Source organism: Dipteris shenzhenensis, chromosome 7 (genome assembly GCF_047967505.1).
Source record: "Dipteris shenzhenensis isolate YYH24624 ecotype China chromosome 7, Dip_SZ_1.0, whole genome shotgun sequence".
NCBI classification, from domain to species: domain Eukaryota; kingdom Viridiplantae; phylum Streptophyta; class Polypodiopsida; order Gleicheniales; family Dipteridaceae; genus Dipteris; species Dipteris shenzhenensis.
In genome coordinates, this window is record NC_141602.1 from 35,784,277 (window position 1) to 35,802,811 (window position 18,535).

The 18,535-nt window shown below is 43.7% G+C and overlaps 1 protein-coding gene across 2 annotated transcripts in view; it reads left to right on the top strand.

Annotated features, from left to right (window-relative positions):
- The first annotated feature begins 13,902 nt into the window (after positions 1-13,902).
- The window catches only part of LOC147900278 (uncharacterized), a 37,314-nt gene continuing 32,681 nt past the window's right edge, over positions 13,903-18,535 (top strand). For both annotated transcript variants that reach the window (XM_087376831.1, XM_087376832.1), the window contains exons 1-6: positions 13,903-15,573; positions 15,733-15,834; positions 16,124-16,237; positions 16,460-16,547; positions 16,814-17,703; positions 17,849-18,025. In XM_087376831.1, the coding sequence (XP_087232957.1) occupies positions 15,244-15,573; positions 15,733-15,834; positions 16,124-16,237; positions 16,460-16,547; positions 16,814-17,703; positions 17,849-18,025 (1,701 nt within the window). In that variant the 5' untranslated portion in view covers positions 13,903-15,243. The remainder of the gene's footprint in view (positions 15,574-15,732; positions 15,835-16,123; positions 16,238-16,459; positions 16,548-16,813; positions 17,704-17,848; positions 18,026-18,535) is intronic.

An 18,535-nucleotide genomic window follows, 5' to 3' on the forward strand; every position in this document is an offset into this window, starting at 1 on the left:
TTGTCATTTCTGTTGCATCTCTGTCCGCCATTTTTTGAGCCATTTATGCTTGATTTTTATGCCCGGCATTTCTGCTCTACCTGCTCGCCATTTATAGCAACAAGCTACCTGCACCTGTTTACCATTCTACATCAAACTGCCCTCTTTCTGTCCATTTTTTTTCCCTTTGCCATTTTAGCTCACCATTTCCTGAGGTACACAATGAGTTCTCTCTCTTCAACCTCATTGCTCATGGAGAAGTTCATGGAGGCATGATTCCCTACTTGGCAAACTAAGGTGTAGCTACTCCTCATGAAAGAAAATGTATGGTATGTCATTGAGGATAATCAGGACTACACTACAACAATGGATCCTCAACAACTCAAGATATGGAAGCAACACAACTCAAAAGCTATTGCTATTATCAGACCTTGCCTCGATGATACTTTGATTCAGCATATCGACTTCAAATTGATGGCCAAGGCAATTGGGGCGCGTCTCAAGAATCTTTTTGGCAAGAAAATCACAAACTCCAAGGTTTTCTTGAAGTTGCAATTTTATAAGTTGAAAATGGAGGATAGTGATACCTTGAGTGCAAATTTAGTAAAGATGAAATCTCTTGTTCAACAACTTTCCAGCTTGAAGTGTCCCCTTGACAATGAGGACAAAATGGCTATCCTCATGAAGAGTATGGAAGGAGTCACTAGTTTTGAGCACACTCTTGAAGTACTTAGGCTTGCTACGAATACCTTTGATGATATGGTGACTCTTCTTCTCAAAAAAGATCATTAGAACAAAGAATCTCAAATCTATTACCTATTGTAACAAGATTGGTCATGTGGAGGACAAATGCTACCAGAAGCTAGGCCAAATAGCAAACTAAGGAGTTAGGACCATGCCAGTTGGGTTGTAGCCACCACTAGTGACGATGAATATGATGACGCTTCGACACAAGTTCATGCTCTCACTGCTCAAATCCAATACCTCTCTCCCTCCAAAGGACGATGAAGATGATGATCCTTTTTTTTTCTAAGCATGTTGTATTTGGGTACTCTGCCCTTGGGGTGTTTCCCAAAAATGAGTGCAATAAATCATGTGTGTTGAGTCAATAAAGGTTATTTGCCTTGGATAGTCCTCCTAAAATGATGTATGGGTTTTCTATGGTGTGTGGCTCCATGTATCTCATTAGTCCCTGGAGCCAAGAGGGGGATGTACTGTGGGAGACATGTATTCGCTTTGATAGGTCTATTTATCAGGACTGGCATGCGAGTTCCAAGATATTGGTGCATTGGTCTCCTAGACCTCTAAGTTGGTCATGCATCCATGCATGATGAACCTCTGAGCCATGCCAAGTGAGCCTCTGAGTCTATACCATGCTCACTAGCCTCTGAGTTAGCATGGGAGCCATGTTGAGTTCTAGACCACGAGTTGTGGACTGTTTCCATTGTCATGTTCTATTTTTGGTTCCATTCGAGTAGTCACTCACCTTTCGGGGTGTTAGGAAATGGAGTCAAGTCGAGTCGGTTTTGGTGGGTCCTAGTCTAAGTTTTATAGTACTAGTTGTCTAGGAGTGCCACGTGTTATATTGGGAGTTATCCCATATACATTTGGTACTTAGTGTGTGTGTGTCTATCCTATAAAGGCATTGTACTTTCACTTGTCAAATCAATCAAGCCTCAAGCCTCTTTTCGTTATGTAAGTACTTTCCTTTGGTCGTTCATTTCTTTCTAGCATTTCATTTCCATTTCCATTTCCATTATGTTTGCTATCTAGACTAGTCTTTCATGTCTTAGCATAGACTACCTTGCCTCCCATCTAGTTCCAACATGTACATGCACAACATGAGCGATGCTGACTACAATTACAACATCAGGTCAAGGAGGCCTGTTATCAGCCTCAAGATGAGCCAAAGATTGAAAGACAACAAGAAGAGGAGTATGAGTGGGTCTTCTGGGCGTCATTCGACATACGCACTCATGATCTAGAACCACGCATGATAGAAGACACCCTCCAGTTTCACATAAATGTTCTTAGAATACCCCAACTCAGTATCATCTAGACCTTACTAACACCCTCCCCCCTAGCTCTATTTTGGATGTTCTTCGCCACCATGCTAGCTATACCCATGGCCTTTTTTAGTGGAGACCTCTAGTTCAAAAATGATGCTGCCATCAAGCTCCTCTCCTTACACCCAATTATCCTCAATTTTAGGAGCTAGTGTCACATAATCCAAGGGTCTTCAATTTTTCCTACCAGAGAAGCTAGTAAAACTAGCTAACCTGCCAATGTGGACATGTAGACCACATTCTATGGCCACAAGCCTAGGGTGATTTTGAGAATGCGAAAGCATGGAAGCTAAGTGGACAATGAATTAGCTCATCCAAAAGTATGCTACCCAATTCATGTTGAGATATCGAGCTCCACTCGCGATATGCCAGGGTGACCGTTGTGCATTTATGTCACCGACTTGTTAGCTGGAGATGCGGTTGGTACACCGCCCACGAATAATAGCTGGATGACAACTATCCTTATCTACACTAGTTCGTGGCTCAGTTAGTATGCCACCCTAGTTAGTTGAGTTTGGTTAGAGACCCACATATAGGGTTCTTCTATTTCTTTGTACTAGAGTTCTTTTGGCTTACACAACTAAGAAGAGGAAAACTGTTTTCAGCCTCCACCTTTGTGTGTATTCCCCCATTGTGCATGTGAGAAAGCCACAAGTGAGACTCCTTCCCTCTCTCCCACTATCTTCACATGGTATCAGAGCCTTGTTCGTGGTAAGGAGCTCAAGAAAGCAAGCCAAGTTCGTGGTGTCCTGGTAAGAGGACCAGTGTTGCTTTCCTATTTCGAGTTTGGGAGCAAATCTCTGCAGGTAGCACAGCCAGAAGTGCAGGAGTGCACTGTTTCAGATTGAGACGCCCTTCGCGGTGTGGTGAGAGCGCAGTATATGCTGTGGGGCCCGTTTTGGGGCCCGTTTTGAAGGTGGAAGTTCTTCGCAGGCACTCAGAAAAAGGCCCTGTTTTTTGTTGTGCGACCACTGCGACCACTGCGCGGCTAGTCGGTGGAAAGGTGCCACAGAAATTGCATTGTATGCCTATGTGCAGAGATATTGGGAGTTGCAGATTCATGCATGTTGCCTGTTGATGCAAAATCGTCACTAGGAAGTGACTGTGTGGTGAAATACCACTTTCGTCAGTTTTGCAGATCTGCCCGTGTGAGGCAAAAAGCTGTGTTTTTTGCAGTGACTGAATATTTTGCAGTGTTCTGTAATGGCATCTGATTCTCTTTCACAGATTGTCACTGAAAAGCTTGACAAGAACAACTTCCAGGCATGGAAGTTTAGAATGACGAATTTCTTGATGGGAAAAGGCTATTGGCAATTCATTACAGGAAATGAAGAAGAACCTATTCTTCCTAATGTTCCCAGTCAACAGGAAATGTAGGCATTCAAAGGATGGCATGAGAGAGCCAGGAAAGTTATGTACTGGCTGTCTATCAGTATTTTGGACTCCATGATTGTGCATATTCAGGATGCAAATACGCCAAAGGAGGCATGGGATACTTTGGCAAAAATGTATAGCACAAATACGCAAGCCAGGAAAATGCAACTCAAACAGGAGTTGCACAATGTGCAGAGAGAAAATTTGAGCATAAATGACTACCACATGAAAGTGAAGAAAATTGCAGATGCACTTGCTTCCATTGGGTCGCCAGTGGATGATGATGATTTGGTTTCTGTGACCTTGAATGATCTAGGAAAGGATTATGCACAGTTCCGAACATCCATTGCCGTCCGTGAAAAATTTCCTGATTTTGAGGAGCTGATTGCTCTTCTAATTTCTGAAGAGCAGAGAAATGGTGGTGCATCTTCTTCAGCAGGAACTTCAAAAGAAACTGTCTTCTACTCAAATGCTGGCAGAGGTAGAGGCAGAGGTAGAGGAGGCCGATCTACAGGCCGTGGTAGAAATCAAAATATGCAGCAAATGCAAGAAAACCAGTCCTATGCAGGAGGATGTGGTAACTCTAGAGGCAGGGGGAGCCAAAGACGCCGTGGTGGATGGCAGAGAAGCCAAAATGCAAACAGCAATGTTGAATGCTACTATTGTGGCAAAATGGGTCATATGGCTAAGGACTGCTACAAAAAGCAGAATGACATTATGAATGGAAAATTGCAGCAAGGCAATTATGCATCTTCTAGCAGGCAAGGTGATGACAGAAATGAGCATCTATTTATGGTGCAACATATGACCAATTCTGTGACAAGTGCAGAAGAACAAAATGATGTGTGGTATGTTGACTCAGGTGCGTCAAACCACATGACAGGTCATGCAGAATGGATGCAAGATGCAAGGAAAATGGAAAAGCCAGGATTTGTGGAGACTGGTAATGATACTGCACATCCTATTGTGCAGATTGGCAAAATTCCTTTGTCTATGTAGGATGGGAAAAAGAAATACTTTTCTGATGTATTTCATGTCCCGAACATCACCAAGAACCTGGTTTCTGTTGGTCAGATGGTTGAGCAGGGCTTGCAGGTTAGATTTAATCCTCATGGATGCTTTGTTGAGGATATGAAAAATAATGGTCGCTTGATAGCAAAAGGAAAGAAGAAGGGCAGGATGTTTACGTTGGATGCAGACATGCCTGAATTGAGTGCAGCAATGTTTGCACATGGGACCGGTGTAGTTGCAGATATTGATATCTGGCACAAACGCATTGGTCATGTTAATATATAGCGACTTAAATCAATGCAAGCCCAAAATATTGTTGCAGGATTGCCTAAATTCAAGGTTGCAGAAATGCACAAGGTTTTTGAAGCCTGTCAATTTGGGAAACAGGCAAGGAAACCTTTTCCTAGGCATGTTCAAGAGAGTAAAAAGCCATTGGAATTAATCCACTCTGATGTGTGGACTACAAAAGCTGCATCTATTGGAGGCTGTCACTATTTTGTCACATTTATTGATGACTTCAGCACAAAACTGTGGGTGTATTTTATGAAAAAGAAAAGTGAAGTGTTTGGGCACTTCAAAGCTTTCAAAGCTATGGTTGAAAAAGAAACAGGCCTGCAAATAAAATGCCTAAGGTCAGATGGAGGGGGAGAGTACCTCTCAAATGAGTTTGCAAGGTTCTTGCAGGAGCATGGTATAAAGCAGCAATATTCATGCAGTCATACCCCACAGCAAAATGGAATTGCAAAAAGAAAAAACAGGCATATTGGAGAGGTATCTCGGGCTATGCTAAATGAAAAAGATCTACCAGATTATTATTGGGCTGAAGCAGTTGCAACAGCAGTCTATATAATGAACAGGACTCCCACTGCAGCAATACATGGCATGACGCCAGAGGAGATGGTAGGAAACCAGATATTTCTCATTTGAAGATTTTTGGTTGCATTGCCTATGTCCATGTGCCAGATGAGTTGAGGTCCAAGTTGGATCCAAAAGCTGAGAAGTGCATCTTTATTGGTTATTCTCTGCAGCAGAAAGGGTATAGATGCTATAACCCTTCTACACGTAAGTTCACAGTGAGCAGAGATGTTGTTTTTGATGAGATGAGCAGCTGGTATAAACCAGTAAATGTGATGATTGATGTAGATGCACAAAATGGTAATGCTGCACAGAATGCACAGCAGCAATCACAAAATATCAGTGGACCTACAGTGTCGTCTAGCAGTGGTTCACATACTTCGCCATGGACAGGTAGATTGAGATCAGGAGAATCTCCTCAAAGCAATGTAGAGAGTGGTACGCAGGTATCACGAAAAGGAAAAGAGAAGGTAGATCAGCCCATGTTTGATGTGAATGCAGGTCACTCTTGTGTGGATGCTGAATCCAGTGGCTCAGAACAGAGCATTGATGATGAGTTGGGTATCCCTTCTGTTGTTACACCTGGAGTAAGGAAGACCAGGGATGTTTTGAGAGCACCTGGAAGTGAGCCTATTTTGCGCAGGTCTACTAGGGTCAGGTATCCTATGGATAGGCTAAAATATGATGGATTTACAGCCATTCACTATGCCTATATGGTCAAAGTGATACAGGAACCAGAACCCACTTCTTTTGAGCAAGCCATGGGAAATGAAAAATGGGAGAAAGCCATGGATGAAGAAATGGATGCCTTGGATGCTAATGCTACATGGGAATTGGTGCCTTTGCCTAAAGGCAAGAATGCAATTGGCTGTAAGTGGGTTTATAAGATCAAGCACAATGCAGATGGTTCTGTGAATAGATACAAGGCAAGATTAGTTGTCAAGGGGTATGCACAGACATATGGCATTGATTATGAAGAAACTTTCAGCCCGGTTGCAAGGATGGCAACCGTAAGAGCAGCAATTGCTATGGCTGCATCAAAGGGATGGTCTTTACATCGGATGGATGTAAAGAATGCCTTTTTGCATTGGTGATTTGCAAGAAGAGGTCTTTATGGAGCAGCCAGCAGGTTATGTTCATGCTATTCATCCCGAGTTTGTTTGCAGGTTGAAGAAAGCCTTGTATGGCTTGAAGCAAGCACCTAGAGCATGGTCTGACAAGATAGGACAGTATCTTGTCACTATTGGCTTTCAGATTTCCAAGGCAGATTTCTCACTCTATGTGAGAAAAACAGAGAAAGGGATTATGCTGCTGGTCATTTATGTTGATGATTTGATCATCACAGGTGATAGTGATGAAGATATCCTTCATGTGAAAATGCTATTGAGGCAGAAGTTGGAGATGAAGGATTTGGGAGAGCTGCGTTATTTCTTGGGCATTGAGGTGATTAGATCACCAAGTGGGATACAGCTCTTACAGAGGCAGTATGGATTGGACATGCTGTCCAAATATGGGATGACAGGCTGTAAGCCTATTTCAGTTGCTTTGGAGCAGAATGTGAAGCTGAGCGTAGATGCAGGTGAGCTTCTGGAGGACCCTACTATGTACAGACGCATAGTAGGAAGTTTGATTTACATGACTATTACCACGCTAGATTTGAGCTATGCTGTTGGGTTGGTAAGTCAGTTTATGCAGGCTCCAAGGAAACCGCATTTGGATGCGGCTAGACGCATACTCAGGTATGTAAAGTCCACATTGCAGTATGGACTATTTTATGAGGCTGGGATTCAGATACAGTTGCATGGATACACTGATGCTGATTGGGCTGGTAGCATTTCAGATAGACGATCTACCAGTGGATATGTGTTCTCTTTTGGGAGTGCTGCAGTCACTTGGAGCAGCAAGAAACAGCCTACAGTTGCCTTGTCGAGCACAGAGGCTGAGTACAGGGGTGCAGCAATGGCTGCATGTGAGGTAGCTTGGTTGCATAAGCTACTTTATGATATGCATCAGTCTACAGATGGGCCGGTTGTCATTTATTGTGACAACATGAGTAGTATACATTTGGCAAAGAACCCAGTCTTTCATGCTAGAACAAAGCACATTGAGGTGCATTATCACTATGTGCGGGAGAAGGTTTTACTAGGTCTTATTGATCTAGTTTATGTCAGCACAGAGAATCAGGTAGCTGACATATTCACGAAAGCATTGGGCGCAGAGAAGCTGCGCAAGTTCAGAGACCTGCTTGGTGTGCAGGATTTGGGATTGAGCTCGAGGGGGAGTGTTGAGATATCGAGCTCCACTCGCGATATGCCAGGGTGACTATTGTGCATTTATGTCACCGACTTGTTAGCTGGAGATGTGGTTGGTACACCGCCCACGAATAATAGCTGGATGACAGCTATCCTTATCTACACTAGTTCGTGGCTCAGTTAGTATGCCACCCTAGTTAGTTGAGTTTGGTTTGAGACCCACATATAGGGTTCTTCTATTTCTTTGTACTAGAGTTCTTTTGGCTTACACAACTAAGAAGAGGAAAACTGTTTTCAGCCTCCACCTTTGTGTGTATTCCCCCATTGTGCATGTGAGAAAGCCACAAGTGAGACTCCTTCCCTCTCTCCCACTATCTTCACAATTCATGCCTCCGGTATCCTCATTTTGTATAATAAAGTGTTGGAGGGCATGCTCGAGGAAGTTTTCAGTTGATTTGAAACTGAGCATGTGACCTACCCCACAAATCTAAGCAAAGAGGAATCCAATACCTCCATACCTATTTTTAATTCAAATGAACACCCCAACCCCATCAATCCCCCTCCACCTCCCTACCCAACCCTGATTGCCCTCTCGCTTCATTGCTTAAAACTTATTTAAGTATTCACACTCAATCTATCCATTCTACCCCTCCCCCTTCTTCCACCTCCACACGTTCCTTAGCTTCACAAACCACTACTTCCACATGCACACATAGGTTCCACCAATGATCCCACAAGGCTAGGTCATGAACTCAACATACGTCATGAACTGGTTTTTTATCTTGACACGGGTCTGACTTATTGCCAAATGATATGCATATACCTTTTGGTTCAAAATCTTCACATGCATTATATCTAGACCTTTGAGGACTTAGGACATGCACAATACACATTTTTTGGAGCCACATCATCCATTTTGCCACATCTTGCAAAGGCTACTTGGCCACCACTACCTAGCCACACAATCTTTTGGATGGCTTGCCCGCACTTGATCCAAGGATGGATCAACTTTAGGAAGGGGGGCATGTTAACCACCTTGGTTGACACCACCACATTTTGTGCCTTCCTATGTAATTATGCATCTAAGTATTTTGCTAGGAGTTGCCTTGGAGCCATATGAGCCCAAGAAGATTCTAAAACTAGGAACAATAGAATAGAGAGATTAGGAGCGTAGGTTGGCCCTCACTTCAAAATGTGACATGTATAAAAGGCCAAAATTTTGTCTTTGGTCTTCAATTATTGATTGCAAGTTTTGGTGGAATACAATCTCTCCTTTTCTTCATGAGTTGTGTCTTGTCTTCTTCCATGCTCTTGCCTCTTGCAAATGCCACTCATCCCCCTTCACCTTCCCTTGCCTCTTAACTCCCATTCCCCTTTTCCTCTTCCCCTCTCCTCTTCAATCCCTTCTTTTGCATTCATAGCACTTATGTTGCATTGGTGGATCATACCACTTGGAGATTGGTGAATGGCATATTTGTTGAGAGTGCTTCCACACATGCCAGTGTTCTCCATTGTGTCGATCTCTAATAGCTTCTCTACAAGTTAGAGTACTGGACCAAAGTACTCTGGCAAATTTGCTACGAAGGGGGAGGCAAGCCTTTGATGCTATCCAAAATGCATTGTCCCTCAAACTTTTATCTTGCCATTCGATTACATGCATTGGTATTTACTTGTATGTCAAATTCGTGTGCAACTTGGTGGTAAAGGTATAGTCATAACTCAATTGGTAGATTTTCCATTGGAATGATGTAGGTTGGCGATTGATACAAAACTCGAGCAGGGCGAGTGCTACGTATAGGTTTTGACAAGGCTGCATCCAAGGTCTGATACCTGGCCCGAAAATCCTCACAACCAGGGATAGCCCACAAAATACCCATAGGGATGAATAGGGATGTTGGCAAAACTTCCCCTGGCAAAGTCAATGGTTTGGAAATAGAAAGAGGAGGGTTAGGCACAGTAGCATAGGAGGAACCTATCAGGGACTCTAGGCACTCTGGTTTGCTCATTTGTTCGGGTGGACTTGGCTCATTGTGTAGTCTTCTTCTGTGACTCAGGTGTCATGGGGATATTTAAAGAATGTCTATGGAGTCTCCTATTCCAAGCCACTCCTTGTGAGAGAAATGCAAGCACAAACAATCCACAAGTGTCACACAAGTGGGGCACATGTGGCTCTTGGAGTTTTTGCAATGGTGAGTTCACAATAGAACCAAAAATAATGCAGATGACCCTATATATCATGGATGTTTAAGGCCTATTTTTAAAACCCTTTATATGTAAATTTCTAATGAATATAATACACCATTTTCTATTCAATCTATGAGTACCCCCTTAATATGACACCCTTCTATAAGTGAAAAATGTGTAAAAAGGAGATCGTGCTACACTTACATATTTATGAGTCACCCCCCTGAGTCAATATCTACCAATGTTTGATATTATAACAAATCAATGCTATAAATGAGGTGGCAAATAAGATTCAATTACTTGATCACCTTGTTTCATATAAAGGAAAAACAAAATTGTTATAATGCCACATGTGATGACTAAGCTTAAACCGTGACTCAAGATAATTTTGCTATAGAAGGTAGAGAAGGAAGTTTTGCTATATTATCAACATGGTGGTGACATATATTCATTTCCATAATCACATGTTTTATTACATTCAAGGACAAATATCACGCCTAACTTTCTTTTTAGGTATGACACCTAACTTTCCCATGAGGGTGAGACCAAGTTGCAAAGTCATAATATGATGCCCAACATTGCCATGAGTCCAAGACTAAGTTGCAAACTCAAGAAGTCATAACATCTCAAGACAATGAAGCTTGAAGCAATGGCTTGAAAAAGTAGAGAAGGAGTTTCTAGATGTTGGGAATGATGTAGACAACAAATTACATCCAAGGGATAAAAATGAAGTTTCATACACTTTAAAAGCATTATAAGAATTTATGGAGAGCCAATGGATCTATAACCAGGCATAAAGTTTGTGAAAATGCACGTAGCAAGAAAAGTTTCGTAGACTCAGTAGTTTGAGATGATAGGACTTTTGAAAGTGATTTGGTGGCACTTATAAAGTCCCTACATTGAAAATAACTTTTTGATTTGATGCATGCACATGGCAACGAGTGGGTAGCAACAACCATTCAGGAGCTCACTAGGCATCTTCAAGGGTACATTTTGAGGTTAGATTTTTGTCAATCATTGAACAAGACAAATGAGTTTGTCAACTATGAAAACTACTAATGCTCTAGCATTATTTTACACCTTATGCTATGTTTCACACTACATATACTTGAAATCAAAACATGCGTTTTCAAGATACAAAAGGTAGAAGGTTGATAATTATTTAAGTGGAGAAAATGTGTTTCATGTTCAAGTTCAATAAAGGTAAGAATAGGATACTTGGTGACAAGCCTTTGTTTCTTGATCGTGTCTAGTTATTTACACGCAATCAATGTATGACTTATGTTCCACCTGTAAAGTGAAGAAATGTATAGCTATTATCATTTCGTGATGGACACAGAATAAATATAGGCACATGGGCGTCTTGGCTTATTGAAAATTATGATTGATGCCCTTGGTATATAATCTACTTACAACCACCTTGAAAGGTCAACCTCCCTCGTTTTCCTTGTTGTTTGAAGAAAAGGCTACATACGTATATTGGTTTCATTGGGAAAATAAAGAAACACTAGGGGAAGTACAAAGGGAATGCATGATAAGTATGAAAAAACAAAGGCAAAACCATCCGTAACACTACCTAACTGTAATGCCGAGCATTGAGATAGAAAATAATTGATTAAGGTATGAAAGTAATTATTTGAATCATCTCCTACCGCTATTTTGAAGGTGTTCTTGCCGTTCATTTCAACCCTTTATTTCTTAACAACATGCACACAAATCTTTAACCTATTAACCATGGACATCCCAAAAAAAAAGAGAGGATACGTGGCAGCTTGGAGGAGATGAGCTTGCCACGTGTCACAAAGAAGGAGCTCTTGGATTGAGGCTTGGAGGGGGGAGGAGGTGGAAAGACAAGAGGCAGGCTTTGGGGAGGAGGTGGAAAGACAAGAGGCAGCTTTAGGGGCAAGGAGGAGATAGAAGGTCAATGGAATGTAGGAGATGGAAGGTCACCTTCGGGAGGAAGGAGAAGATGGAAGGTCTCAGAGGAGGAGATGGAAGGTTACCTTTGGGAGGAAGGAGGAGATGGAAGGTTAATGGAATGAAAGGAGGAGATGGAAGGTCTCAGAGCCATGGGTTAAGACTTAGCCAAAATTTCAAAATTGATTTCTAGAAGATGATGAGTTTCCTATTGGATGTGTTCGAAATCAGGACAACCTAAAGTTTGTCAGACCTTATCAGAATCAAAAGCATATGTTCAAATTGAAATCCGAGAAGCAACGTTCTTTATTGCTATCCCATCTTGCCGACCTGTTTGCATCCGTTAGCGATCCTTGCCCCAACTTTTGCTGCATGTGCAAGGGGTGAGGGATTATCTATGTGAAACGGATTGCTGATCTCGAGAAGATGATAAGGAGGGAGAGGAGTTTTGATTTCGAGAAATGATCAAAACAAATTTCGAGAAATGATCAAGAGATGTTTTCTGATTTCGAAGTTTGGTGATTTCGAGTGGTAGAATTGCGGAGAGTGATCTGATACAGAGCATGGAGCTATGGCTATGGCGATTGGCTGATCTGGTGGTGTTCTGATACACACAACATCTTTGATTTCAGGAAGATGATCATGAAATGTCTTGTGATTTCGAAATTGCAAAGGATTGGTGATTTTCGAGTGGCAGAGTGATCTGGTACAGAGCATGGAGCTATGCAGTGTTCAGCCCTGCAAACTATATACAATGAACCTACAACATTTTTATTTTCACCCGAAAAATTTATTTTTTCAATTTTGTAAAATCTACAAAATTTCAGGTAGTTTAGTTATATTTTAGCTAAAAACTTTGCAAATTCTCAAGAAAAACCTTCAAAATTTGAAACCCCAAGTTTTGTGATTTGTTGAGAGAAAAATGTTTTCTGTGAACACTGGAGCTATGGCTATGGCGATCATTGGTGTTTCTGATACACACAGCATCTTTGATTTCGAGAACATGATCAGGAAATGTTTTCTTTTCTGAATTCGAAGTTAGCGGCAGAATTGCGTAGAGTGATCTGATACAGAGCATGGAGCTATAGCTATGGCGATTGGCTGATGTGGTGTACACACAGCATCTTTGATTTCGAGAAGCTGCTGAGGAAATGTCTTCTGATTTCGAAGTTGGAAAGGTGAGTAGAATGATCTGATACAGAGCATGGAGCTATGGCTATGGCGATTGGCTGATCGGGTGTTCTGATACAGTACACAGTATCGATGTGTGCAGGGGGCTATGGCGATGGCGTTTGGTGCACTGCCAATGGCTGGCAAAAATGGCAATTGTTGAATCCTCTCGGGATTTGAGTCCTTCTGGTAGCGTGCGTTTTGGATTTCCGAGACGGCCTTGACGATGATGATCATCGGGAGTTGCAGCAGCAGCAACAGCTCCAAACGCAGCAGATTGCGTGTGATGCTTCCCAGGTACAAATGCAGAGTATAATTTATCGCTGCTGCGAAGTTGCACGCAGGAGTTCCTCGAAATTTTTTTCCCCCATTGGAATGCGGGGAGCCAGCTTCGGGACCTCCGCCGACGGAACTTTCGCTTTTCTTGCATGATATCGCATCGACAGGAACGGTATGAAATTGCATTGACAGAAACGGAGTGTAGTTCCGCGTTTTTTCATTTCATAATCCGTTCGTCATAGCACAAGTCATCGTTAGAACACGGCAACGTTGCGGGAAGATAGCGCAACAGAAGATTCTTCGATCGCCGGAATTAGGCTTTGTGAGAAACCGTAGGGGTTTCAGAGAAATGCTTCGTGTTTAGAGTTCATTGCCGGAGGAGTTTCATCCGACATCGTTCCTTGGCAATATCAATCAATTACACAATTCTGTGCGGGGTTGCTTAAGCTTTCAGAGAAAATCGTTCTCGTCCGGAAGTCATTGCCAGGGATCGTGGAAGACGCACTTATTGTCGCCGGGGAGGACATCCAACAGCCTGTCCGGGAAACTTCACACAATTCTCATTGCGGCGGGACGATCAGAGAGGTCAGCTGAGTGATTGCGAGAATCCGAGAGAGAACGTCGGCAATTCTTCTTCGAAATGACCTGCCGGGGGTGTGGTCAAGGAATTCGAGGAAACGGTGCTGCGTGCTGCTGGTGATCATGCGCCGGGAGAGCGAACCAGTGGTGTTGCCGGAGCCGGAACGGAGTCGGCCGACGAAACGTGTGGGATCGGTGGTTTGACGGAAAGATTTTGAAGCATAGAAGGATGAGTTTGTGTGAGATAGATCTTCAGCTAATGAGGCTGAAGGATGAGGTGAGAGATTGTCACCGGTAGGATTCAAACGGAGGAGGACGGAAAAGGCAAGATTTGGCGATGGCGGTACAAGCGGCGAAGGCGATAGTAGCAGAAGCCGATGAAGCAGGTGAGCTGGGATGACGGAATGTTGAGGAGGTCCGGCAGATACGATCGATCGAAATCTCTGACGAAGGAACAAGAGCCTTTTTAGATCCGAATGTTCGTTTATCTTTTTCTGGCAAGCCAGGCAGTTTCCGTCAGTACTTCCGTTCTTCCCTGCCAAGCTCAGTGTTTCTGGCGATGGCGAACCAGATGCATCATCTCTTTTGCTCTTTTTTTTTGCAACGGTTTCTGCAGCAAAGCAAATCCTTCCGCCATAGCCAGATATCGTCCAAGAGCTTCTTCATCTCCATAGCCTGGTAAGCTCTCGAGCTTTTCAGCTTCTTCAATCCATCCCCGCCATAGCCACATACCTCGCTCATCATCGTCTCCTTTCCGTCCGTCTATCGTCTATCTTTGCAACCGCCCGATCGATCCGTCTATCACTCCAAGCTTCCCATCGCCATAGCCACCAGCAATTACACCTTCCTTCTCACTCCTCTCCATTGCCTCAATTTCAATTTTCTCGCTCGCCATTGCAGTCTCCTCCCCCTCTCCCCTCCCCTCCACAATCCTCCACAATTCTCATCGATCATTTGCTCCAATCTCTCAACCGTCGACTTCTCATCATCCTCCATCGCCAGCAACATTTTGAACCTCCCCACTCCAACCTCCCCTTCCGCCTCTCCGTCTCCCTTTCCCGCCACCGATTTGGATCCCCCAGCCTTCGTCCCTTCCCATCCTCACTTATGACACGTCCACCCCCCCTCTTGCAGCCTGCCTTTCGTCTTTGACCCGCCCCGCCCTTTGAATATCCAGCCTCGCTGTCCCCGTCCTCCTCTTGACTCCGACCGGCCCTCCGTCGCGGTTTCTTCCTCGCCCCCCCCGAATAGTCCACCCTCGTACACGCTGTCTCCACAATTCCCCTTCCTTGCTCTCTCTTTCTGCCTTCTCTCATGGTGTACTGACTCCAATTTGTTGCGCTCTCCCGCACGGCTTGCTCTCACTTTCTTCTGTAGGAATTTCGCTTGAGTGCCCCCTTCCACATTGGCATCACTCCAATCTTTTGCTCGAGGATTTATTTCCTCGTCATTCTGAGATGCTGCCGTCCAAGCGCCTATTGGCTAGCCTCCGAAACACCCACATACGCCCACACACACAGACCAGCGCGCTTTAAGGTCCTCCTCTCGACTCGCTGCGCCCAATATTTCCGACCGCAATGTCTGGGATTGGGCAGCAGCAATCACAGCAGTCTCCCCGAAGAAGGCCCCGGAATGGACGTGCCCCCAAGTACCCGTCCTCCGTCTCAGACCAGGCACTCGTTCAGTCTAACAGACGGATATACGATCTACGGCGGTGGCATAGACGTAAGTCCAGTGATAAAATGGGGACCTCTGATGGAGGCCAACCTCCAGCAGGATGGGTACTTGTATGGGCAGGCCGGTTTAAGCGTTGGCGGCGTCGCTGGTTTGTGGCTCATCCGCCCGGTCTTCTCCTTTACTACAAGAATTCTGACCAACTTGGGCGACCTGGTTGCATTAGCTTGCTCGTATAAATCTGACCTTGTTTCCTTACTTGCTCTGCTTCTACAGACATGGGCTTAATCCAATTGTGATCTATCACCGAACAAGGATTGAAATTTGAATGTTCCGTATCAGAAACAAATGTTTCGCGAACTGTGTTATGATCATGCTTTTCTGTTCTTTAGGGGGCAGACGTAGCGCCAACTCCAGGGAAGGAGAGGCAATTGAAGATCAGAAAAGGCTCCCGAGTCTATTACCTAAGAACTCTCAATAAAGAGAATAGACAGGTATCCGTCAGTTCGGTTCTTCGTGTTCAAAAAACCCAGTCCTCAGATGTTTGTACGTTGACTAGAGTACATGTCATCTGTTTTCTTGGACAAGTAATGATTAGATCAGGCTCTTACCCTCCCATATTGTACGATCAGAGGCGCGTGTAAAATATTGCGTAGGTTTTTAATGCAAAAGCGGAGCGCGTAAAGTGCGTCTTGAAGATCAACGAGATACCTTTCGGAGACATTACACAGTTTTTCTGTTCTAACCAAGAGTAGTTTTCGTTCTTGTAATTCCACACTGCAGGGATGGTTGGACACCATTAACAAATCTATTCGCACTTATGAGAAATCTTTGCAAAAAGCTGCCGTGGGGGCAAAACCCGGAGCATCCCTGTCATTGCAGCAATCCATGCCATCAGTAAGTCAGTGTTGTAGACGTGACAAGCCCTGCCTACAATAGACTTATTGTGCTCGTTTGTTATTTAAAAGATGGCACTTGGTGCATGGTGCCATCTTTTGTTATTGTTATTTAAAAGACGACACTTGTTGCATGGTGCCATCTAATTGTGTGTACCTTTGTATGCTCTTTACCATAAACGGGAAAGGTTTCTGGGGCTCTAAATTGAGTTCAACTTTGCAGCATCTAGTGGAAGAGTGGAAAGAACAGGAGAGAGAGCTTAATCGTAGGCTTGCTGAACGCATACAGGAACTTGAGCCTATGCGACAGGGTAAGAGTGGATAGCAAATTTGTGTTAATCTTCCAGGATAGATGTGTTGGAACAATGTTTATATTTATGTCTCCGGAGTTATTATACGTATGCTTTCTGTATGTATTATCAAATCGCACGATACAGACCCTGTTTCTATCAAGTTACTGAACAATAAGCAAGAATCAGGGTTACTGTTGTTTTCCTTCATTACTGGAGATAAGGTCATTGTGAGTTAGTCGCCTTGAGCACAGAATCAACTATTAATGCTGAGGTTTCCCTCACAGCATTTTTGCAGCAGCTCCAAACTTTACAGCAGTCCCTTTCTGTTATATCTGGAGCCCTGGGATTTACAAAGCCGGTCTGTACCAGCAGATTGGCATCAGTTATAAATCCAGTCCATCGAGTTGAAGAAAGTCCTGTAGTGGGGGTGAGGGAAGCTTTACAGCCAAGTTGCTCGCCCCCTACAGATTCAGGATCATCCTCGCAAAACTTGGATGGGACAGGGTTTCCTGTAGTGAAATCTGAAGGGAGCTTCCCCTCTCAAAGCAATGCAACAATACCTATCAAGAGGAAGAATGCCGAATCTGACAATCAAGTGACTCTAGTTTCCTCACTCTCAGAGCCAATACCTGGTTCCTGCACAGAGAAGAGGATAAACACGATGCATGGTCAGAAGTCCAAGTACCAACAATCTTCCATCGAGGATACTTTCAGCAGTCCAGACTATGATTTTCTGCATGAACAAGGGAGTTGCATAGGCAGAGAGTTATTCCGACGGCGACGTAGAGACATAAATGGAACAAGTCCTTTTGAAAAGGGACATTCCTCTGATACTGAAATCTGGAGTTCAAGTTATCCAAAGAGGCTATCTCCAGCTAACAAGGACATGGATGGGAAAATAAAATGCCAACAAGGTGAACTACAGCTGTCTCACAATGTAGACAGGTTTCCCTCAGAAGTTACTGATCACCTCCTTGATAAGAAGACGGCTCATGGAAATATGAATGGCTTAGGAAGAACTGGTGCTCAGAACTCGATTAATCAGGGGGATCGGAGCTCTAGTTTCTTGAAAGGAATCTCACAAGGTGAAATGGGTTCTATTCCATCTACTGTCCACCCTATCCAGGGACCGCTTCATGCAGCTTGGAACTCCATGCAGGATGCATTTGCTGAGGTAAGCAAAATCACCTTGTCTCCTTAAAAAAAATTTAACGAAGTAGGCATTTACAGCCTTTTTTACTGCTGACAAGGTTTAACTCCTTTCAAAACAGAGATTTATATTCCGACAGTTGTCCTAACGTTGATCCTTTGTATTTCAGATGTTGAAGGAAGAAATTTATAGAGTAATTGAGTTGGAGGCTGAAAATGCTGTTTTGCAGCAATCTTTGGCTAGATTGCCGCAACTACAGCAGGACAGTAGAGAGCTGTTGGACATAAGGGAAAGATCGGTGAATTCTAATGGGCAGTACAGTTCTTCCGCTGTTATTGCTAATAAAGTAAGCATTTTGGATGCCCTTAACGTACTGGAATCTTTGTTTAAAAAACTCTCTCAACATGTCTATGGATATTATTTGAACACTTGTATTATGCATTTTATTTCATATGTTACATTCTAACCTAACTGCCAGTCAGCCAGTCATTTGCATGGCAACAAGGCCTTCTTGATGTGACTCTGCCTTCATTTTGCATAAAGGCTGGCTAGACTCTCATCAGAGGCTCACGGACCTCAGTTCTTTAACTTAGGCATGTCTTGTCTGTACTGTAGGGAATGAGGGTTAAGTAGGTTCTTCCTGTAAAATACGATGTTAGTTGCGGTTAGTTCCAGGGCAAAATAGGATGTTTAGGCTGGCTTTTGCCAGCTGGGTTGGGGCCAGTCAGGCCAAGCCAACCTCCCAACCAGGGTTGGGTCAGCTGACTTGACCAGGATTGGTTAACCCTACCAGATACGGTCGGGTTAAGCAGTCCAGCCAACCAGACCCAGTCAGGTCAGGTTGACCAGTTCAGCA